The sequence below is a fragment of the Lycium barbarum genome, chromosome 10 (assembly GCF_019175385.1).
Source record: "Lycium barbarum isolate Lr01 chromosome 10, ASM1917538v2, whole genome shotgun sequence".
Lineage (NCBI taxonomy): Eukaryota > Viridiplantae > Streptophyta > Magnoliopsida > Solanales > Solanaceae > Lycium > Lycium barbarum.
In genome coordinates this window covers 100,964,561-100,989,192 of record NC_083346.1, presented here as the reverse complement: position 1 = coordinate 100,989,192, position 24,632 = coordinate 100,964,561, and the positions used below count along the sequence as shown (strand labels likewise).

Sequence of the window (24,632 nt, the reverse complement as noted above, 5' to 3'; positions counted from 1 at the left end):
ATAGCTTGCTGATTCATATCTGGGTTAACTAACTTAGTTTCTCCAACATCGAACCAAGCAATAGGTGACCTGCACTTCCTGCCATACAAGGCCTCATACGGTACCACCTGGGTACTAGAATCGTAAGCAAACTCAGTAAGTGGCAACTGGTCATCCCAGCTACCTCTGAAGTTAACCATACAGGCCCGTAACATATCTTCTAGCGTCCGAATAGTACGCTCGGCCTGTCCGTCAGTCTGAGGGTAAAATACTATGCTAAGACTCACCTGTGTTCCCAATCCTTTCTGGAATGATCTCCAGAAGTTAGTTGTAAACTGAGCTCCTCTGTCTGAGATAATAGATGTGGGAACCTCATGAAGTCTCACTATCTCCTTGATGTAAAACCTTGCATAGTCCTTACCTGAATAAGTAGCCCTGACTGGGAGAAGATGGGCTGATTTTTGTCAGCCTACCCACAATAACCCACATAGAGTCATACTTTTGTGGAGTGCGAGGTAAGCCTGCAATAAAGTCCATATTCTGGAATCTTCAGCCTCATGCAGTACTTCTCGACTTCTTTAAAAGACTTTAACTGTCATTCTATTTTTTTAGCTCTTAATCTCAATCCTTAGAGTTGGCTACCCAGTAGCGCTGGAGCTCCCTCATATAACAACTTTACATAGCTGCTCTGTGCTTTAACCATCTTCAACTGGTATCATTCCGAAAGAATTTTTAATTCAACATATAAATTCACTGTCGTCTAATAACCTGCTTATTCTGATCGTCTCACTTAAATCATTTCACAATTTCTCTTAATATAACTTGTAATACTTTAGGCATATTATCCCGTGTCATTTCTTTTATTTTTAACTCAAACTCTTCTATTGTCTCTTTACTCAGATTTTGCTCCTAACTTTCCTGTCACCCATCATGTTGCAATCTTCACAAGAATATGCGAAGGTGCTCAAATTAGCCCAAGAAACCTTAGCATCATTTCACTAGCCTTCATGCTTTACCTTGTCTTCTCACCTTATATCTTACAATCGGTATCGGGGTAAATCTTCAACTCAACTATGGCCATGTCCTATTTTCCATCAGTACAAATTCTATCTCGGTAATTTGGCTTAGACCATCTTTACATCTTTCTCTAATGTACCCAAAATATTACCATTGCATTGTTATTACTAAATCCTTACTCTTCTTATCAAGTACTCACTTCGTCTCCTTCTTAGTATACAAATATTCGTAGGTTGCATAACTATTCATGTACAACTTGTATAAAGTATATTCAATCTTAGACATAGTCTTGCCTTCTCCTGGTTCATTCTATTTTACATATCCCCTCCGTACTAGAATTCGCTCGCAGCCTATCTTGTCATATTCCTTTCCCTTCCTTTACTCACCCTTTGACTTCATCACTTCCTACTATAGGATATTCTCTATCCCTTCTCCTTTGCCACTTATAAGTCGCAATATCCTCAGTGAGCAACTCTATTGGCAACATCTTAGCCTTTAATCCAGCATAGCATTGCTACCTTTTACAATATCTCTTAAATTACTCGATACCATTCTTTTGTCGTATTCTTTCTTTTTATACGCACCCACTTTCTAATGTCATGCCATTCAAAATCTCTACAATTAATCCTCAGCACTGTCTCAATTACCATCCTGGCTTCTATCCATTTATTGCTGGCTTTCAGATCTTATTAACTAGTTTCAGCAAGGGATCTCAATTAAAATTTCAACATCTATATCAAATATATTGCAGTGTAAATTGTCTCCATCTTACACTTGCATTTCTTGCACCCGCTTTCCCCCTTCAGGGTGTATTTATACCATTATCCGTTTATACTCTGCTCTATGTCCCTATTTCCAGTCTCAATTTCATCCGATCCTCTTTTTCCAATCCACTTGGTACTGTACCATATCCACATCCTTTCTTTATGATGTACAACCTTGACTATCTAGGTATGAACCCTTAGCAAAATCACGAAGCGACGAGAACCTTTCTGTATATAGTACAAAATCTCGTCTAATAGTCTGCACTCAAGTAACGCAACCAATATAGCAACTCATCCAAGGCCATGTTCCACTTACTTCAATCTGTAGTTAATTAGTATTAGTAGTCGTTCCAAATTCTCAATTAGATAGCACCTATTTTCTGATGATAAGTGTCCAAAGTCCTCTTGTAACATTATCTCTATCCTAACCTATATCATCTGTTTCCTTTAATAGATTTACAATACATCATTTGCTCCTCAAGCTTACTGTCTTGGTCCCTTAAGGATTCCACTATTCCCGAGGTGAAGTCGTATACACGCAGTACCCTTTCATGCCTTATGACCTTTTTCCCTTGTTGTGTACTCAGCACCGACTCCTAACTTACTCAAAATCATATCAAGTTCATCCAAATGACAATCTTACTTCATAACCTCGTCGTTGTACTTTACCTTCAAGTTCATAACTATATATTTCCCTTCCGTTCCATACTCATACTCAATTAATTATGTCCATCTTGGGTACTGCCTTTAGAATTCCCCGATCATTTCTCCCGTCTATGTCTATCTTTTATTTTGGGCACGAGAAACCTTATGCTACCTCGTTTCTCATATTTTCTATAACTTGGTTTTCCACAGTTCCGTCACTTATAGTACTCGTGTCCTCGGCTACACATGACCTATTACGACACTGTTATCTCGCTTTCTTCTTATTTCCTTCTTTCACTTACTCTTTCTTTTCTTGTGCTTGCTAATTTCCGTTATCATATAACCCTTATTCTAAACTTTCCCTACAGAACTTGATAAGTCTTTCTTATTCGTTCTATAGCTCGCTTTTCCGTTTCACACTTACCTTCATATTCGAGTCACATAGATCACGTTATATCTTTGGCCGCTTCCTCACTAGGCTTTACTTATTTTCATAGCAATCCTCATTATATTCACATCATACCCTGTTCGTATTCGATCTAATAGTGTACACTTCTTAACCTTTTCTTTTACCCTTTCTGGTCAATCTTGTCCTTAATATCTCACAAGCTGTCTTACCAATACATTCATATCCGTCACAATTCTTTTTCCTCTGTACTCTTTATCTTAATCACACTATTACTTCTTTCAACTATAACTCGTCATATGTTATCCCTGCTTAGCAATTCAGTTGAAACCTTAATATAACATTCTATCAAGATTTGGCAGCCTTTTCTAAATCATCTCTTAGTATCACTAGCCCTTTCCAAATTGTCCTAGCATTTCCTTTTTACTATATTGATATCGATCTCATAATTACTATTATCATCAATTCAACGATTAACTTATTTCTCGCAGTCAACTACACTCACCACTTAGTCAACTCTTATCTTTACTGTTGACACAACCTTTCAAAACATATTACAAACTAATATCTTTTTCCCTTTATATTAGTAGGAAATTTTGGCAGAGTTCCCTCTGTATTTCTTACTATTCCAGAACCTGCACGCAGGAAATACCAACAATGCCTCACAGGGCCAATATATATATATATATATATATATATATATATATATATATATATATATCATATCATATCACAGCCACACGGGGCTCCTAATATCAACAATAGTATGAAAATGATGGACTTACCTCGTGTGTCCAACTCAAACTACACTTTCCTATTTACTATCCCTTTCAATCTCCAACTTTATATTTCAATCATACTTCAAATACCTTGTGCGACATACATCTTTCATACCATTGCTTACCTACACACTTTGTAACTTCCAATATCATCAGTCACTTTCTTCTGTCGATGTCGTTTTTCAACTGAAATCAAAGGTTAGTATAAGGAGTTTCATTTCCTATGGCTGGGCTCTATCGAACGATCTTAGATATGAAAGAAAGGTAACATCCTAAATGTCCTGTAGCTTCATGTTTATATATGTGGTGCACAACACACCGATAAACAAGACTCTACTAGGCACGGCCTGTAGACACTCCGAGGACGAACTGCTCTGATACCACTTTTGTCACGACCCAACCCCGTAGGCCGTGACTAGTGCCCGAGCTGGACACTCGTATGTACCTGTTAACTATAATCATCCACAACTAGCATAATACAGACTTATCAATACCAAGGCAAGACATCGTCTCAAAACTGTCGCATTATTTAGACGTATAACAACAACCTGTCTCCTGGGGAGGTACAACTTTCAACAGACATTATAGTACATAAGCCGACAAGGCTATCATAACACATTACTTCTCAAAACATATATATATATATATATCTACGCAAGCCGACAAGGCTGCCACTACGAATGGGAACGTCCCAAAACATAAGCCATATAGACACAACTGAACAACATCGATACACAACCCACACATATGTCTACAGACCTCTAAGAGTAACAACAGTATCATATGATGGGACAGGGCCCCGCCGTACCCCTGGATAAAATACATATACACCACAAGAGATTCTATACCAAAATCTAGGCTCCGGAACAATGGAGCTCTCCAAGATAGCTGAATAGGACTCCTAAGCTGGCGGGTTACCGACTTGAGCATCTCTACCTGCGGGCATGAACGCAGCCCCCCCGAAGAAAAGGGGTCAGTACGGAATATGTACTGAGCATGTAAATCATAAATGCAATAAACAGGATCATACTGAATTAATCCCTAATCTCCATTAATATCTCTACAACAATAGAAATTTGCAAGCAAGTCGTGCCATTTTAATATCGGGGATTAAAAGTCCTTTTCTCATATCCAAAAATAATCTTGTCCTTAAATTTATGTCGATTAACTTACGAATAATCCATCGTATAAAAATACGGGATATAACAATGGGTTAGATAATTCTTTTCATGAGTCTTAAGCTGACGAGATGCATAAGCTACAACCTGACCATACTGCATTAAGACACATCCGATACCAATTCCTGAGGCATCACAATATACAACGAATCCTTCGATTCCCTCTGGTATCGTCAAAACTGGAGCAAAAGTCAACCTCTTCTTCAACTCTTCAAAGCTTTGCTCACATACATATGACTACTGAAACTTAACCTTGTGATGAGTCAACTTAGTCAACGGAGCAGAAATAGAGGAAAACCCCTCCACAAAGCGTCTATAATAGCCCGCCAGACCCAAGAAACTTCTTATATCAAAAACTGAAGTGGGTATGTGTCAATTTTTTACGACATCTATTTTCTAAGAATCAACCTTCACACCTTCACCTGAAATTACGTGGCCTAAAAATGTCACTGACTTAAGACAATATTCACACTTTGAGAATTTAGCGTAAACCTTACGATCCTGAAGTGTCTGCAACACTATTCTGAGATGCTCTGCATGTTCAGCCTTACTATAGGACTACACCAAAATGTTTTCAATGAAGACAATAACGAACAAATCGAGATAAGCTTGAAGACTCTGTTCATAAGATCCATGAAAGTAGCTGGTGCATTTGACAATCCAAATGACATCACAAGAAATTCAAAATGACCATAATGAGTTCTAAAGGCGGTCTTCAGAATATCAACTTCCTCAACTTTTAATTGATGGTATCTTGATCTGAGGTCAATCTTGGAATAGAGCTGGGAACCTTGAAGTTGGTCAAACCAATCGTCTATCCTGGGAAGAGGGTATCTGTTCTTAATAGTGACCTTGTTCAACTAATAGTATTCAATGCACATATGTAAGGAACTATATTTCTTTTGGACAAACAAGACTGGCGCACCCCAAGGTGAAACAGTTGGCCTAATAAATCCCTTGTCAAGGAGATCTTTCAACTGGCTTTAAACTCTAATAGAGCCATTTTGTATGCCAGAATAGATATCGGCTCAGTGCTAGGAAGTAGACCAATTCCAAAGTCTATCTCTCTATCGGGATGAACTCCAGGAAGATCTTCTGGAAAGACTTTTAGAAACTCATAAACAACTGGTACGGACTGGAGCGTTGGGGTTTAGGTGTCTAAATCCCTGAATCGAACTAAGTGATAAATATACCCCTTGGAAATCATCTTTCTGGCTGTTAGATAGGAAATAAACCTACCCCTGGGTACTACTAAATTGCCCTTCCACTTTGTTGCAGGTTCATTAGGAAACTCAAATCTCACTATTTTGGTTCTACAACCAACTGTAGCATAATATGAAGATAGTCAATCCATACCCATGATTATATCAAAGTCAATCATTTCTAGTTTTCCTAAATCAACTATGGTTCTGCGGTGATAGACTAAAACTGGGTAACCCCTATAAATACATCTAGTAAAAACTGATTCCCCAACCGGTGTGCACACTTCAAAGGGTTCATGCAATTTTTCCGATTTTATCCCAAATTTCTTTGCAACAAATGGAGTTACATAAGATAAGGTGGATCCTAGATCAATAAGGGAATAAACGTCGAAAGTGAAGACTGTTAGTGTACCTGTGACGACATCTACACAGGCCTCTGTGTCCTGATGACCTGCTAAAGCATACAAGCGGTTTCAACCTCAGCCCGCATTACTAGACTTGGCTGCCCCATGCCCTGACTGGGCTCGAGAATTACAAGGAGCTGCTAAATTTGTGGACTGAGCCACCTTACCACTGGTACCCTGCCTGGCGGATGGACAATCTCTCTAAAAATGGCCCTGCTGGCCACACGCATAGCATATATCAATGCCTATGCGACACTCCCTTGGGTGCCTTTTACCACATTTGCTGCAAAATGAATTATTATAAGCCTGTTAACCCACACTAGCCTGAGAGTATGAGTAAGTTGGCCTGAAATTCTGCCTCTTTTGATCATTCTTGAACTTTGGAGCTGGGGCACTGGCTACAGATGGAGCGGGTGCTGATGGTCTGTTCTTGAAAAGTTTTCTACCTCCACCTCCCTTATGACTGAAGTTACTTGTAGACTTAGCTCTTTTATTAAATTTTTGTCCTTTTCTTTCTGCAGAGCCTCCTCCTCTTTCATTCGGTCCTCAAAACCCTGAACAAAGGCAACCATCTTGGTGATAGTCATTTTGTCGTTCTGAGCAACAATATTCATATCACCATACAAGTCGGGTGTAAGGCCGAACACAAATCTCCTAACTATGGCCCTCATGTCAGGAAGCATATACTGAGCAAAGACAAGAAAACAAACTTGAGATGATATTCGTTCACGCTTATATTGTTCTGCCTGAGCCTCTCAAATTCATAGGTCTTCTCCTCTCTAACCTCAATTAGCTGGAAGTGATCAATGAAAGCATCAAAAAACTCACCCCAAGTTACTAAAGATGCATCCTCTCCGCGGGACTGTTCCCACGTCTCATAGCAAATATGAGCAACATCTTGTAACTGATAAGCTCCCAACTTTACTGCCTCTATCTCCGTAGCATGTATAACACGAAAGACTTTCTAAAGTCCATCGATAAAGTTCTGGGAATCTTCTCCCTTAATAGACCTGGTGAACACTAGACGCTTCATGTTCAGAAATTCCTTAGTCCTAGAGCTGTTCAACCCTCCACTAGCACCTACGCTAGGAGCCGTTTCCTGACGTTGTGCTTGATTCGTAATAATTTGGGTGAGCATCTGAATGGCTCCCTTAACATCCATGTTAGTAGCATTGGGCTATGGAGTAGCGATGGATGGACCTCCGCAAACCTCCCTATAGTTGGGGGTGTAATACCCGGTGCAACCCTCTGAGTCTAAGGCTCCACTTCTGGAGTAAATTGATATGGAATAAACTATGAACATGCATAATTCAAGTAAAGTGTGGGACTATAAATCGTAAGTCTGAAAATATCATAATGAGGAATAGTCTGAATAAACATACTAATAATGAGCCAAATGGCTAGATGACTCTTAATATCGGTCATAACATAACTAACTAGTCTATAAAACTCTGACATAAATCTGACTACTAAACTATTTACGGAGACAAGGCCCCCGGCATACATTAACTGCAAGACTGAAATAAACATATAAAGCTAAAACCCTGAATTCAATACAACTCACCAAAAGCTAATATGTGCTGAGTTCTAACGTGTTGGTCTGTCGTCCTGTAAATCTGCATCGTGAAATGAAGGCCTCCAAGAAAATAAAGGGGATGTAAGTACACTTGAATTGTACTAGTAAGTAAAGCAACGGAATGAAGTAAAGCATGTCATATGAAGTAATAGAATTGAAACTGAAACTGTAAACTGAATATGAACATGAATATCATCTGACATGAATATGTATGTATAACATGAGTAAAATATTTTAAGTCTGTAATGATATATGTGGGAGAGCATTAGTATAACCGACATGTAACCACCACGTAAGAACGTGGCATCTGATCTCTGCCCGATCAGCTAAGCCATCCTGTACCCTGTTGGGGTACAAGACATGAACATGAACATGAACATGAACATGAATAGATCCAATAACCACAATGGGCAAACATGAAGGTATCGTCCTAACTGACAGGAGCGATCATTATCCTACACTGCATATGCAGTTTCAGGCTATCTGAGCCTTCTCGGTAATCTGTGCAACTCTCAAAGTATGAATATAGATATAGTTGGCTTAGTAGCCCATGAATTATATAACTTGTTTGTAAACATGATTCTTGCTTATGTTACAACATGAAGATAATATATAATATAACTTATATGAAAACATGGAGACATGTAGGATTTTCATGAAAATAAGCATAATAGTTTATATCTTACATGTAAGAACCCATGGAATGCAAGGTATAGGTTTTCATGGATTACAGACAGATTCTCAATAACCAAAAGGGAATATTAAGAACACAATAACGAAGTAATCATTCAAATATGGTATATCATGGTACATGTACTTAGGGTTATCATGAACATGTTTAGAAACCCTAGTTTTGGTAAAATTTCGTATAATCTTGGAAGAACGTGGCGTGGGGAAGAAAAATAATGTTCCCATACGTAGATAGAAACCCTACGTGCCTGTTAATGCTCCAAAACTTGTAACTAATGGTCTGAATTTGAGAAGAGTCCCAAAAGTTTTAGATGTGAATCCTTGCGATGGGCTTTCTTGAAACCCCTAGGTTAAGAATAGTGGAGCTCGCTTAGGAATTGATTATACTATGATAGAATCGCCTGAAAATACGTTGAAAGGACTTACCTTGATGTAGGAGATGGTTGTGAAGAAAAAATCTTCGTTCTAGGGCTTGTAAATTGTGTAAACTGAATTTCTAGAACGAAGTGTCGTATTTATACTGTTTGTTGTTCGACGGTCTGAGTCTGGGTAAGTATGGACCGTCAACATGTCGACGGTCCGTCGATTGGATCGTCGTTTGTGCAAATCAGAGGGAATCAGAGAAGTGTATTTTGTGAAGCAAAAGTATGGTAGAAAGGACGGTGCATCATTGACGATCCGTCAATGTGTCGACGGTCCATCAATTTGACCCATTGTCAGTAGTCTTAACAAGTCCAGAGAGTTTGCAAAACGGGGTTCCTAGGGACGGTGCGTTTTAACGAACCGTCGATCTCTCGACAGTCTGTCTATTTGGCTATTGAATGACACCTGCAGAACTGAACCTGGTTTTTCAACTTAAACATCCCTTTTTGGCTTTCGGGATCCCTGGGTCATAGACGCGGCTTAGTTTAAAGGTACGAGGTGTTACAGTATGTGCCTAAAATATCTGTTGAGTGAATTCTTGAAAAGTTACACCATCATTGACAAGTATTAGCTTGGTCCATGATTGACATAGTTGTAAGTGGCATCCTATTTGTCATTGAAAGCTATGTAGATGCAGTTTGGCGCCATTTTTGTTAAAATTCCTGCATAATGAGAAGAAAAAAATCAATTGACTTATTAGTCAAATAGGTGCAAGGCATAATTTGCTCAAAACAATCTAGGTTCAAAACTCTGGCTGATCTGCCTTATCAAGTAGAGTTTATGTTTTTGTAAACTTAAGTTGTTCTTTTTGTAAACATAAGTTGTGCCTTTTCCTGTAGACTTTATGTTTGAAACAAAAGCAAGTTTGCCGCCAACAGCATGCTTTGTTCTTTTTGTAAACTTAAGTTTTGCCCCTTCCGGCAGGCTTTGTTTTTCTTAACACTAGTGTAATTTTTTATTTTTCTTATGAAAATGAAATTTTGTTACTTTGTTCTTTTTGTAAGCTTAAGATGTGCCCCTTGCGGCAGACTTTCTTATTGTTTAACACTTGTGTATACTCTTTTGTTTTGCTTATGAAAATGAAAGTTTACCTCCAACGGCATACTTTGTTCTTTTGGAAACTTAAGTTCTGCCCTTTTGGCAGACATCAAAATGGAGTAACTGTTTTTTGCTTAAAAAAAAAGAACAAAAAAAAAAGGAAAATGAAAAAGTGACTATTTTCCAATTAACTCCAGTAGGTGCAACAGTTACTCCAATTCAAATTGCAGTAACTGTTTTTTGTTAGGAAAAAAATTGTCTATATTCTTATCTAATTGAAAACCTGTAGAACTGCCTATATTCTTGTAACGACGCGCTAGGTCGTTATGGGCATTTTGACCATTTCACCCTTACCCGTACCTTTCCTAGATCAAGAATGAGCTTAATGGAAGCTCAAAGAGTTAGAAGTCTAAAAACTGAGGCTTTGATTTATTCTTCTTGTTTCGTTTCCGATGGAGGGTGACTTAGCAAATTTGACCTCCGCTGGGAATTCCGAGGCCACGAGGGAGTCTGTAGCATGTTTTTACATTAATGTGCACTTCTGGTTTATGTCTGTAGGGCCTCAGATTGATGTTGGGATTTTGGGTGAAAATGTGGTGAAAAACAAAGCTCACTGGTCGGATGTGACCGCTGCAACGGGTGTGATACTGTTGTAGCGAGCCTGCCATGGCAGGGCGATGGTCGCTGGCGCGGGGAGTCGAGGAATTAATGAGGTCCGCTGTAGCGGAAGAAGTTCCGCTATAGCGAGACCGCTGCAGCAAAACATTGACAGCTGCTATGGTCGATGGATGACAGAAAATGATTTTATATTATGGAATTTCGAGTCATTCACCACTTTACACCAGAAACTGTTCCCAGGAAAGTAAGAGACGAAATTCCTAGAGTCTTGGTGGGTTCTCCTTTGAAGGTAAGTCTCAACCCTTTTCATTGTTCATTCCTTATTCATCTTAAGTTCCTACGTAAATTGAAGGTCCTCTAATAGTGGAGGAAAAGGGTAGAACCCTACAAGCTGTAAACCCTTACATAATAGATGGGTGGTTGATTTTATTGTTGTTTATTCATCTAGAAGTGTAGATTATCACTTTCTAAGATGAGAACTTGATTATTAATGGTGGAAATTGCATATTGAAACTTAGGGTTCGCATAAAAATGGAACCTTTAGCCTAAAATCTATTTGCAAGGGTTGCATTGATTAGAAACCCATGAATTGGGGTAGTATGATCATTGGGATAAAGGTTATGAAGAAATTGCAATAAATGATAGTTCAACCATTTGAACAAAGGTAGAAGTAATTGGGTTTTCTTCCCCAATTGTTGTTCTTGTTTGAGTATATGACTCATTACTCACTAAGCATTACATTGCTAGACTTTGAGCGTTCCGAAGCATTACGGAAGGGAAAAGCTGTTGCGGAGTAGCTTGCATTGTTCCAGTTCTACATCTGAGATAGGTTATGATTTACTTGAGTTAGACTATGGTTAGTTGCTTCTATATGTAGTAAAGTTGATAGAAGACAGCATGATTAGGTTTTCGGACATGACGTCTGGTTGAATATTACTTAGGTTGGTATGATTGCTAAATTACGTAGGATTGTCGCCATTGTTTTATATACCGAAACCTGAGATGGAATTGTTATGACATGAGAAGGAAGGAGTTAATATATACTCTTCTTGTTGATCGTGATGTTTGCATATTCATGTTGTTGTGAGATAATTTATCTGAGTCTTGTTATGACTTGTGGCATGGTGCCTTGTATTCATTGACATTGATATTATTGACTGATCATGTTTCATGTTGACTGTTGGACTAGAAATACGTTGAATTCATATTGTGATTAGATATATATATACTGGAACCCAACATATATTTATAATTTAATCGATGTAATTATAAGAATTTTTCAACATATTCTACGATGTTTCTTTGTTACAATTAATCAACATTTCAAAACTAATTCAATTTTATCTCTATGCAATTTTAAGAAATTTTCAACATATTTGACGACATTTTTTAAAGTCACATGTGAAAAGCTAGAAGTTTTGGAAGCATGGGTTCAATAATTTGTGTTATAGTATATTTTTTCAGATTATTTGAAATGCTTTGAGACGTTATATATTTGTGTGGTAGTAAATTATTTCATTAAACGTAAAATTAATACCAAATAAATATTTTTAACATTAGTAAAAATATCATTAAGAACAACAACAATATTATAATCTTTGAGTTCCTTATTTTATCTTTAATATGTTGTGTAAATAAAATCTTAGTAGTGCAGTAATTAACAATTGAAATATATGAAAAATTGACTCACTAAAATGAACAAGTTATGGAAAAGTTGTAGGCAAATTGAAAAGACAAATGCATTGTGATCCAAAATTAATAGGTGGGGTCCACTAGTATTAAAGAAAATCCAAAATCAAAAGGCATGAAAATAGAAAAAGAAGATGGGCCCCACAGCATAGGAAGTTGAAGTGCAGCTTTTTCGGAGGACACAAATGTCAAAAGTAAAATATGGGCTGCTTTTGATGTCCAAGAATGAAAAAGTACACATCATAAGGCAGTTAAGTACAATATACTTAAGGCATGAAAATGACGTAATACCGAAAATGCCCTTTGATTGGCTAGCCCACATGTCGACCAACACCTGTGTGCTGTAGCCTCTTCTAAATAGCACTATGTCGACGATCCTACGTCTAAACTCATCTTTCTATATAGTTATTATATATATACTCTTCTTGTTGATCGTGATGTTTACATATTCATGTTGTTGTGATCTAATTTATCTGAGTCTTGTTATGATTTGTGGCATTGATCGTGATGTTTGCATATTCATGTTGTTGTGATCTAATTTATCTGAGTCTTGTTATGATTTGTGGCATGGTGCCTTGTATTCATTGACATTGATATTATTGACTGATCATGTTCCATGTTGACTGTTGAACTGGAAATACATTGAATTCATATTGTGATCAGTTATTATTAATCACTGATTAAATCAGCTCACAACAATATGAATTCATATTACTAGCATTCAACTACCCATTGGCCCAATTATTATTTATTAAATCAGTTTTACTCATAAGTATATCCCATTGTAAGATATCTAAGTACATATAATTATTAATCATTAAAAAAAAATCATGAATCAACACGCATTAAATTTCGAGGAAATAAGATTTTTTTTGTCCTCTTACAATTTGAATACAATTTGAATAGAAAAAAATAATTTTTTTTAGATCTTGTGTTATTTTTCAGATTTCTTTTGTTATATTTCTATCACCGTCATTACTTGAATGTTGAGTTACCTTCAATCGTATCAACTAGTAATATATTAATTACCACAAGCTATTCCTCAAATGTATAAGCGCCCATTGCTTCATAAATAAATTTAAAAAAAAAAAAAAAAAACTAATCAATTGCAATATGGTTGTATAGAGAACCACCCAAAATGACTAATATTCTTCAGGGGGTGTCATCCCTAAATGTGCATGGTGAGACCAACAAACACCTTTTCAATAGAATTTTATTAGTTATATGGATGTTCGATTGCTATTACCTAACACTCAGTAAGACAGCAACTAGAAGTCTTGGTGAATACATAATAATTACATTAATATTTCAGGACTTGTATATTAATCCACCATATATTAAACAGGTTTATGAACTGCAAAACGTGAACATCTGAATGAACATCGGAGTATGTAGAATTATGAGCATATACTCATCATTGCTCGACGTTCGTAATTGTTGCATACGAGTATAACACATCAAAACGATCACTAAATACAAAGGCATTAATTTCACGGTCGATAAAGTTCAGTAACCATACATACTTAAAATTAACCTTATAATACAAAGTTACAAGGAAAAAGATATATAGTAAAGTGAAGACTAAGATAAATAAGATGCAAAAGTACTTAACCATCGATATTTGATTGGTACTTCTCATTCCATTACCAGAAAATCACTAATTTTCAACAGCAATTTCCGACGGAATTTGACTCGTCGTAACATTTGCGATGGCTTTTTCGCGGCGGCGAGTCAAATCCTGACAAAACGTCCAAAATTAGTGATTTTCTAGTAGTGTTCTCAATTGTGCCTTGGTGGGTGGTGCCTAGGTGATTTATAATCTGCTGTAAATGCAACATATCCAGCATTATCTTGGTGGGTGAGTGGACGTCTGCTCATAATTTGTTCACCTTTTACATTTAAATCCACCATTTCTTGCTTGCTTGCTACAATATTATTTTTTTCTTTGGTGAATTTCTCTGCATATGCCATTTGGGGTCTGGTCCTTTTGTTTCCTCTTATCACAGCTGCTTCATTTTCTCCACCATTATTTGCCTATGAGAAATACATAACAATAAAAGTGCTTAAGTTCTATTTCATTTACTTTGTAAGAAAATATTTACAAAATCAGGTCGTTTATTAGATAATTACAAGTAAATTTCTTGACAAGCATTAATATGTAATCTTGTAAAAGTGATAACTCTTTTGCTATCATAGGTTAAATTTTACTGATTATAAAAAGGATTTTTACACAATCAGTATATATAAGAGGATTTTTACACAAGCATTATATGATTGATATATCCTGGTTGGTACATAGAGTTCTTGTTGAATCTCGTTGTTTTGAATCAAGCTTAATTAAACCATGCTAATAAGCAGTAAGTTGGTCTACTCTCTCGCACAACCTTCACCTTCTTCAGTGGCCAAGTTGAAGTATTCAACATCGGCTTAGCACCTTTTTTTTTCAAGGTTGAACTTGTTCAATAGAAGCTAATGATATGTTGTCCTTCCTTGTTCAAGATAAAGCAAGATAATTGCATGCAGAGAAATTCTATGATAAGTATTGATTGTTAACCTTGTTGAAACGATAGGAATAACTCATTAACCTAGTAAAAATGATAGGAACTTATAACTCATTAACCTGCTACTATATGTTAAAGTACATTGATTATACTATAAACAGAATTACACTATCAGTGTATATATATATATATATATATAACTTAAATCCTAATATGAAATGGAAAAGGAAACAAACAAAATGAATTGTTTCATTACAGACGTACCAAGGTCTCTCTTTTTGGTGCTGAATTGCATCTTTTGGTTGCAAATTTTCCGCCTACAAATAAGATTTCCGGGAAAAATATAGGCTATTAAGTCATTGAAAGCATTGAGTAATTGAGTTGATTCTAAGAGTAGAATAATCCAAATTGGAATAGTGAAGATAAGAAATACGTACCTTGGTAAGAATTAGTGTTTGGGAGATGTTGAGCAATTAAGATTAGAAGTACTAGTAAGCTTAAAATCCTAATAGGTATCAGCATTGTCCTATAGCTTCTTTCTTTACTTTGTTTGGGGTATGTCTGTTTTTTCAAGCATTTAAAGACACAGAATGAATGCAAGAATATAAAGTGATCTTTATAGGGAGACTAGATACAAGTCAAACATATGTTACAAATACCGAAAACTTCCACGTGTTGCAAATCCCAAGTCTAAGCATAAGACTAGTTAAGGGCAGTCCAAAATTTTACCTTCAAATTCACGTTAACAAATGAAGTACGTACATTTTACAAAGGGGACCAAGTTTATTTGCATGCATTCCAATTATAAAGCTTTTTCGTGAAAAGTTGTGATGATCCATGTGTCAGTGCAAGTTATCAGTACTAGGATCTCGAGATTATTGAAAAATACCATAAATAATTTGAGGAAGTTCTCTTACAATTCATCAACATTAATATAGTGGCACCGGCTATGGTCTCATCTCGTTTTCTTTTTCATTTAGGATTTGTTTGGTACGAAGGAATTCTTGAAGAATATTAAAAATGGTGATTTTCTTACTTTTTTTTCTTGTGTTTGATATGTAAGTAGAAAATATTATTTAAAAACATTTGTATACAATATTAATCTACACAAACACTATTGGAGGTGATTGTGGGGGGTAGAGGTGTGTGTGGAATGGGGGCTATCAGGGTGGGCATAGGCGTAGGGTAGGGTATGTTGGAGGGTGAGGAAGAGACAGCTAATGTGAAATGACACTTGTTGAGCCTGTTTCTCTATTTCACTAAGTCATTTTTTCTCATTTTGAAGGATTTTGTTTTTTTAGAAGAAAAAAAAAATCAAAAATTTTGACCAACCAAATAAGAGAAAATAGTATGGGACAATATTTTTTGAGCATATGATATTCTATCCCCCACTAGTTCAACTAATTCGGATTCACGTCAAGAAATCTCACTATGCATGTAAATTATTCGAGTAACATTCATAAATACCCACTTTTCAATTTTTTTTATTGAAAATAGTCATTGTCATTGAATTTTAAATTTCACAGCTGAAACTTCAGGACATTGTCACGGAGTTTCACCTATGAAATTTAAAACTCTATGAGCGTGACTATTTTTCAATCACTACTAAAAAAATTGCTAATTTCTGACGAAATCAATCGGAATGTGGCTCGTTGGTAACATCTTTGACAGCTTTTTCGTTGGGAACCCCTTACCTACGAGTCAAATTCGACGATGAGATGTATTAACTATTTTCTTAAGACATAACCGAATAGTGGTCAGTGAATGTTGTTTCTACTAGTATAATGTTCTATACTAAATATTCGAAATTTTGTCCTCACTGCTTAAAATACTTGAGATCTTTAATTAAAAAAATAAATTATCATTTCACCTCACAAGTATTGAACTTCGAAGTGAATGGGTGGTTACAAGTGGGAGGCTTAAACTGTTGGGGGATGAGAAATGTGTACTATTAACGTGGATAGGAAGGTATAAGTGTTTCGTGCTTGTCTGCCGCCATCCACTCAACGAGAAAACTTTTTCTGTTTTTCCGATGCCTTGATTGCCTCAACTTCACTTTTACCATGTGTTTCTCCGAAAATTTTTACCATGGGTGAGGCATAAATATGACATAGTATGGGAGGGAGTATTTTATTATAATTATACTGTGGGTCCCACCACTTTATGCTCTTCCTCCTCTTCCTTTCTTCTTCCACGTTTTTTGTCATTTCTCTTTCCTCTTTTTTCTCATTTTCTTTTTTTCATCAATTTTAAAATCAATTCTATTATACGCAGATCAAATTTTTTTAAGATATTTTTCCGTTTTATTATTTATCTTTTCCATTTTTTCTTAAAAAAATCAGTTAAACTCCGTAAAAGTTTAAAAGAAAATAATTGGCACTCCAAAAAAAAAATTAATGCAAAAACTGATAAGCAAAAATGAATGTAGGATGCTTTTAAAAGTAAAATCACCGAAGAAAAATTATTGGAATTCTTTTTTTCCTTTTTCTTTTGGTATATATTGTTCAAAGTTGTTACATTGTGTACCCGAGAAATTCAAAGTTTTAAGTGTCATCAAAGTACACCCTGAAGTTAGTGGTGTGCAAAAATCGATTTATCGGATAAACTGAAACGAAAAAAAAAGTTATTGGTTTAGCAATCTATTTGGTTAATGATTTTTTAAGTTCTAAGTTCACTCGATTTCAAATTTTAAGTTCATAAAACTTAGAACTTAAAAAATCATTAACCAAATAGATTGTTAAACCAATAACTTTTTTTTTTGGTTCAGTTTATCGGTTAAACCGATTTTTGCACACCACTAAATTCAGGGTCTACTTTGATAACACTTAGAATTTTAAATTTCTCAGGTACAGAATATAGCTTCATATTTGGATATCAGTTTTTACATTATTATTATTTTTTGAGTGCCAATTATTTTCTTTTAAACTTGTATGGAGTTTAACTAATTTTTTAAGAAAAAATTGAAAATGTAAATAATAAAACGGAAGAATATCTTAAAAAAATTGATCTGCATATAATAGAATTGATTTTAAAATTGATGAAAAAAAGAAAATGAGAAAAAAGAGGAAAGAGAAATGACATAAAACGTGGACGAAGAAAGGAAGAGGAGGAAGAGCATAAAGTGGTGGGGCCCACAATATAATTATAATAAAATACTCCCTCACATATCATGTCATATCTATGCCTCACCCATTGTAAAGTTTTTTGTATTTCTCCTATTCTTAAAATGCATTTTGTTTCTCTTTTGGGAAATCTCCCTTGCCAATTTACAATTTAGTGTGTAAAAGTCGGCCTAAGAAAATTAGTGTAAGGGTGTTCTCGGGACGAAGCAAAATGTTTTTTTAGAAAATATTTTTTTGAAAATTTAAGTGGATTCTTTACTTATTGTTTTAGTGTTTGGTGGTTAAGTAAGTAAGTGAAATAATATTATCCTAAAAGCATGTCTTTTTTTTTCCAATGTCTTGATCGGTTCAACTTCACTTTTGCCATGTGTTTCTCCTATTCATAAAACGCATTTGGGAAATCTCCATTGCTAATTTACAAATTACAAGAGCGAGAAACCAAACAAAAAAAAAGTACTAGTGTGTAAAAGTTGGCTTAAAAACCATTTACATGGAACCATTGTGTGAATCTGATAATTTAGGTTGGCTCATTATATTGTTTTCTCCTAAAAACCTCCACCACTCTCGTTTTACCTACGAAGGCCAATTCTCACGTGCGCCAGATTACTCTCTTGTTCTAGCTCATTTATTAACCCAAAAAATGACTTCTTATTATAAGGAGGAGGGAAAGACTTTTCACCACCAATAAGAAACATTTTGCATTTCATAGAGAACAAAAGAGAACTGAGAAATTGACCCACAAGGAAACATTGGCTTTGCATTACCAATCAAGGAATAACTAAAATGGAATACATAATTCTCACAATTTTTTCTCGCTTTTAAAGTGATTTTCCTTTTTCAACAATCATGATAAATGTATGAATTAGAATAGCTATCAAGACAAAAGAAATAACTTTATTACATAATTTAATTTTGTCAAACCGAGTGACCATCTGAGGAGGTAACTCACATGCCTCGCTTTGAGTACACCATTCAATTTTAAGTTTCATTAATTAGGTTATATTGGTTTCTTAAATGCTGGTTTGAATATTATGACATGCTTAACTATCTCAACCTTGTGAAAGAGGTTTTCTTCTACTTGACAGGGGTCAAGATACGAAGATGAAGACTTAGGCCTCATTTGTTTTCATTAAGATTAAGACGTCTGAATCTGAATGCACATCTGAATGATTAAGATATTGTCTCTATGTCTAAATACTGAATGATTAAGACTGTTTGTTTTTTAATATCTGAATGTGTATAATGTATTTATTTAAACTAATAAATAGACAATTCAAATTAAAAGTAACTAAATAGTAGAACATAAATATAGATTTAATAAAATAAAATATTATTTGATAAATAAAAATGAAATATTTATGTTCACTAGTATTGGTGGAGATGTTTTGTAATCATGGTGGGTGGTGAGTGGGGGTGGATGGGTGAGTGGATGGTGGGTGGTTGGGGTGAGAGGTGGGAGGTAGTGGAGGTGGGGTTGGTGGTGGGTGGCGGCAGGTGGGGGTAGTGGGGAGTGGGGGTGGGTGGTGTGTGGTAGGGGTTAGTGGTGGGGAGTGAAGGGTGGGTGGGTGGTGGGGTGGGGTTGAGATGGATGGGTGTGATTGGAGTAGAGAGTGCGTGTGGGTGGGGGTGAGGTAGAGGGTTAGGGTTGGAGCTGGTGATTAAAAAAGAATAGGGATTGGGGCTGTGGTGGGGTGGGGGTGGTAGGGAGTGGGGTTGGAGGTGGTGGTGGTGGGGAGTAGAGGGTTGGAGTGGAGAGTGGGTGCGAGTGGGTTGAGGTGGAGGGTTGGGGTTGGAGCTGGTGATAAAAAAAGTACGATATAAAAATACCTCTTAATGATATTAAGACTTGGTTCAAGATCTTAATGATTAAGACCTATTCAGACCCAATAAGTGCTTCAATCTTAATGCAAACAAATGCACTTAATGGCTTAAGGTCTGAACCATTCAGATTCAGACCTCCAATAAGTGCAAACAAATAAGGCCTTATGCTCGGTTACTTATTCATCCTTCTCAGTCCCGATCTTTTTGTATATGACATTGTGTAAAAGTTAAATATATAAAAAAAAAATGTTTTGTTAGACGATAGGGAAAAGGACAAAAATGGCTATTCGGCCCAAACTATTGACAATTCGATAGTTCAAGAAGGTTAAAAGACATTTTTTAGCCTTTTTAAAATAATTCAATTTTTAGTCTTTTTTTCTACTAATTTCAGCGTATGCATAGAAACTGTATCATTGTTGTATAGAAAATATATCGTATGTATATGGAAACTGTATCATTGCTGTATAGAAAATGTATCGTATGTATATAAGATCGTATCATTGTTGTATAGAATGTGTATCCCTACAATATGTGTTTAGAAAATGTAATTGTTGTATAATTTGTGTTTAATAAATGTATAATCAACATATACTTACTAATTATACACATATTATACATATTTTGTGATATTTTTGAAAGATCAATCAACGTATACCTGCTAATTATATATATATATTGGGATATTTTTGAAGGTACAATATGAATTTTTTTCGTCATATCTTTAGTGGCGATTTTTTTATTTTTGTCACGACAGAAAAGCGCGATCTGTAGTAAAATTTTAGTGGCGATTTTTTGATCTTTTGTGGTGACTAAAAGGCCCAATATATATATATATATATATATATTTTATTTATTTTTTTGCAGTTAATGGGTTGCTGGGCTAGCGTCTAGGGATAGTTTGGGTCGAAATGACAAATTGCAGTATTAAACTCAAGCATGGGCTAAACAAATTCCTAATGGCTAGGTAGTGTTCTTTTCCCCATAATATATGATACGAATAGCCCTTCAAATGGGCTGGTCTTTAAATTTTGCTCTTCAAATGGGCTGGTCTTTAATCTTTGTCCTTTAGCAATCGAATTTATGCCTAGCGAACATAAGTTCTTTAAAGGTAAAAGTCGTCGGGACATAACTTGTGGATATTATGATGCGAAAATATAAACTTATGTCTTGCGAAAAAGTTATTTGTCACGAGGGATAAAAGTTAAAGACCGACATAAAATAGGGAGAAAAGTGCCAATGACCCTATATTTTCACATATACTTTATGGTATAAACACAGGTTGCCAACATTCGACCCCATTCATTTAATATCAGTGGGTATTTACTGAAAAAGTGAGCACTTCCTCTCTATTTTATTCCCTCCGTTCACTTTTACTTGTCACGTTTTGACTTTTCACGCTGTTTGAAAAATAATGATTAAGATAGGTATTTTACCACAATACCCCTATTAAATGGTGTATAATTGTATTGGAGTTAGGAAATGATTTGAAATGAGTAATAAATGCTATGGGTAAAACAGGAAAAAAAATTGTCTTACCTTGATATGTGAAAATTGACAAGTAAAAATGAAAATCTATAAAGACAATAGTGGACAACTAAAAGTGAACGGAGGGAGTACTTTGAAACAACCATTTCTGTAACCTCTTAACTTTGATATCTGGGCATGGACGGATTTAGGCTCCCTCCCATGAGAAATCTATATATAATATAAAGCTAGGCATAAACAAGGTGATGTGGCACGTCTTTATGGCCTAGAATCATTTTTTTTTTCTCCTTTTTTTGGCATTTTCCCCTCCATTTCACTATATAATAATAGTAACACAATAATAAATTAACTAATTTAATTGACAAATATATCACCCACGTAATACTTGCAATTAAGTCCAAGTAATTGTTTGTCAATTCATGAGCCATAGTAACTGTTTGTATAGCCTAGGAATGTGTGTTGCAACTCCAACCTTTAATGTTCATTATTGTGTTTTTCTTATTTATTCTTTTTATTCTGAATCGTGTAGTACATTTAGTAGCTTTTTTTGTCTGTCTGTTCATATCATTATGAAGGATGAAAAAGAAGCAGCTTGTAGCCAAAAAGAAATTGCAAATTGCGGGAAATTACTCTAACTGTTGAAGATGAAAAGTATGATATTTACCGAAAAGGAAGAAGTCTAGGCTTTAGTTGTGCATGTATTCATATACTAAAATCTTTTCTTCGCTTTGAGTACAGTATCCTAAAAGCCTAACAAGATTAGTATGTTGAAGTTTTGCGATCAATAGAATTTCATTCTTCAACACCAACAGCTCTGTCCAGAAAGTGTCGAAAGCCTTTTTATAGCTACTTCTTGCTCATCAGGGAACTTTCCCCTGATAATTAAATGACTCATTTCAATATGTCGAAAGCCTTTTTATAGGTCAAGGTCTTCATTTTGGATTTTCATCTTTTGCAGGTTATTGTGGTTGAGCCTGAGACTAGCATATTCTTACAATGATGAGGTGCTCAAGAAAGTGGAAGCGACAAGAAAGCCAGGCTTATAGAGATACATGCCAAGAAAGATAATTTTATTCTTACTGTTGAATCAATTGTTAATGTCAACTTATTTCTTGTAAGCACAAGTCCACTCCTTAAACTACTTACCTATTTTTCCTTTAGGACTTGATTGGTGATGAAAATGTAGGACACTTTTACTTTATTGACAGTAATTCATGAATGTGATTGTCCGCTTAGAATTAAATTAGTTGTCCACATTTTATTTTGTATAATACAATGCATAAACTTTTATATAAGTGATGCCAACGTTAATACTTTAATACACCTCTTGGTTTGCTTTATAAACTCAGATATGAGATGTTGCGTAAGAAATATTGAATTGTGTACAAGGATTAAAATTTTATCCTACAAACCGAAGGGCCAGTACAAGGATATCAACATCTATTTACTTCTCTTGCCCCATGAATCCTGACCCCTGTTGCTATTGGTACTTTTTGAAATACTGTAATTGTTTCGTTGTTGTTTTTTTTTTTTTTGAGCTCCAACGTTGTAATTAGAGTAGTAACATTTTTAGTAATGTAGGACTGTGAATACAAGAATTTTGGACGAGAGGAATTTGAGAAAGAATAGACACACGATCGAGGATTCATAAACAAGGTGATGTGACACCTCTCTATGGTCAGCATTGCTATTTTTTTCTCCATTTTTTGGCATTTGTTGGGTTTTCTCCTCATTTTATACAATTACAATGTCATTGTTTTAATTCGTTTACTCATTAATTCGTTTTCTTGAACACGTTTACCCTTTTTATCTTTACTCATTATTACTAATTAATTCATTTGAACCGTTTACTAATTGATTCATAACCATTCACTCATTCTTTAAACATTCTGGCACTTCTTTGGCACCTCTCTGTATTCTTTCTTCTTCTTCTTCAAGAATATGGGAATCCCATCATGAAAAACTCTGCTTTTCTACTACTGTTCCAATGGACTGTTTAGTGTTTACTCTGCCTGTTTCTTCCCTTTGTCACAAATACTCGAGTATTTGTTTTACAATTTGTAATTTGCTTTAGCATCAGCTTGAGTTTCATTCGTTGGCGATTTAGAAAATATTTATGACTTCCACTATTAATGTCACACATGAACTCCATTTTTTGGACTACGAAGTCATGTACCCTGTGAAATATTTATTTACATTTGATTTCAAGAGACCTAATTATTTAAACATTGTTTAGTCTTTTTGGCACTTCCTTCTTATTATCTGTGTATCAGTTTTGACACTGATAATCAATATAGGGAATTATGTACTTCGGTTATGATGTAAAAGCAATAATGAAAAATTTTCATGGATGGAAATTTGAGAGAGCGGAGCTCAAGAATAATAAAATACCTCTCTTGTAAATAATGTTTATCAAAACTTGACCAACCTTGATACCACTGGCATGTTACATCCACATTTTTGTTTTGTTTTTTAAATTTATTCAATTTAAATGCCAATGTAAGGTATAATCCTATGTAAATGAGTATCTCAATTTAGCTATGTCGTAAATGATAATTTCCTTATTTATGAATGATTACATCTAAATGATTTACTTGTGCATCTTTTTCCAGGTTGCTCTCTTGATTTGGTTGTGAAAAATGTTGAGGAACTAGAAAAGTTTCTTGCTGGTGTTCCTCAAAATATCAACTCCAATTTTGTTGCCTGTGGATAACTTATTGTTGTTAATGAAAAAGTTTTAAGTTCATTTATATAAAATTGTATCTTCTCAAGTGTACAACTAATAATAATAATAATAATCTAATTATTTTAATTTACATGGTAATTAGTGTTGCAAGATGATACTTATAAATTTTAGTTTTAATTTTACCTTTTCATCTCTTAATACTCGAGTTGATTTTTCATATGATTACTCAACTAATAGGTATTATCTCATACTCAGAAAGTCACTTTCTTTGTTGAAGGAGAGTGTAATCATCAAGAAGAAAGGTGACTTTTTAAGATAATAATAACTATTGTATTACTTAGCTGAGTAACCATCTGAGAATCAACCCTTTAATACTCCTTATATCATTAGAATAGTTCGTCTGCGGCCTACTACGACCGCGCTTCGCGCGGGCAAATTTACTAGTTTGTATTAATTAATGCTAAAAATCTAGTATTCCGAGTTATCAATCAAATTAAATATTAATAGTTGTGATCGTAATTATTCTGCTACTCCCTGTGGCTCAAAATAAGTATCCATTTAACGTTTAATACGCCTCCTAAGAAAATACTATCTCCTAGAAAAAAATAG

At 35.2% G+C, this 24,632-nt stretch overlaps 1 protein-coding gene across 1 annotated transcript; it reads right to left on the bottom strand.

Moving 5' to 3' along the window:
* Positions 1-13,890: 13,890 nt before the first annotated feature.
* On the bottom strand, positions 13,891-15,475 carry LOC132615912 (protein GOLVEN 5-like). Its single transcript, XM_060330509.1, has 3 exons — positions 15,347-15,475; positions 15,174-15,226; positions 13,891-14,442 (listed from the first exon to the last, which is right to left on the bottom strand). The coding sequence occupies exons 1-3, from the start codon at positions 15,429-15,431 to the stop codon at positions 14,188-14,190; spliced, it is 393 nt and encodes a 130-aa protein (XP_060186492.1). The 5' UTR covers positions 15,432-15,475; the 3' UTR covers positions 13,891-14,187.
* Positions 15,476-24,632: the final 9,157 nt, after the last annotated feature.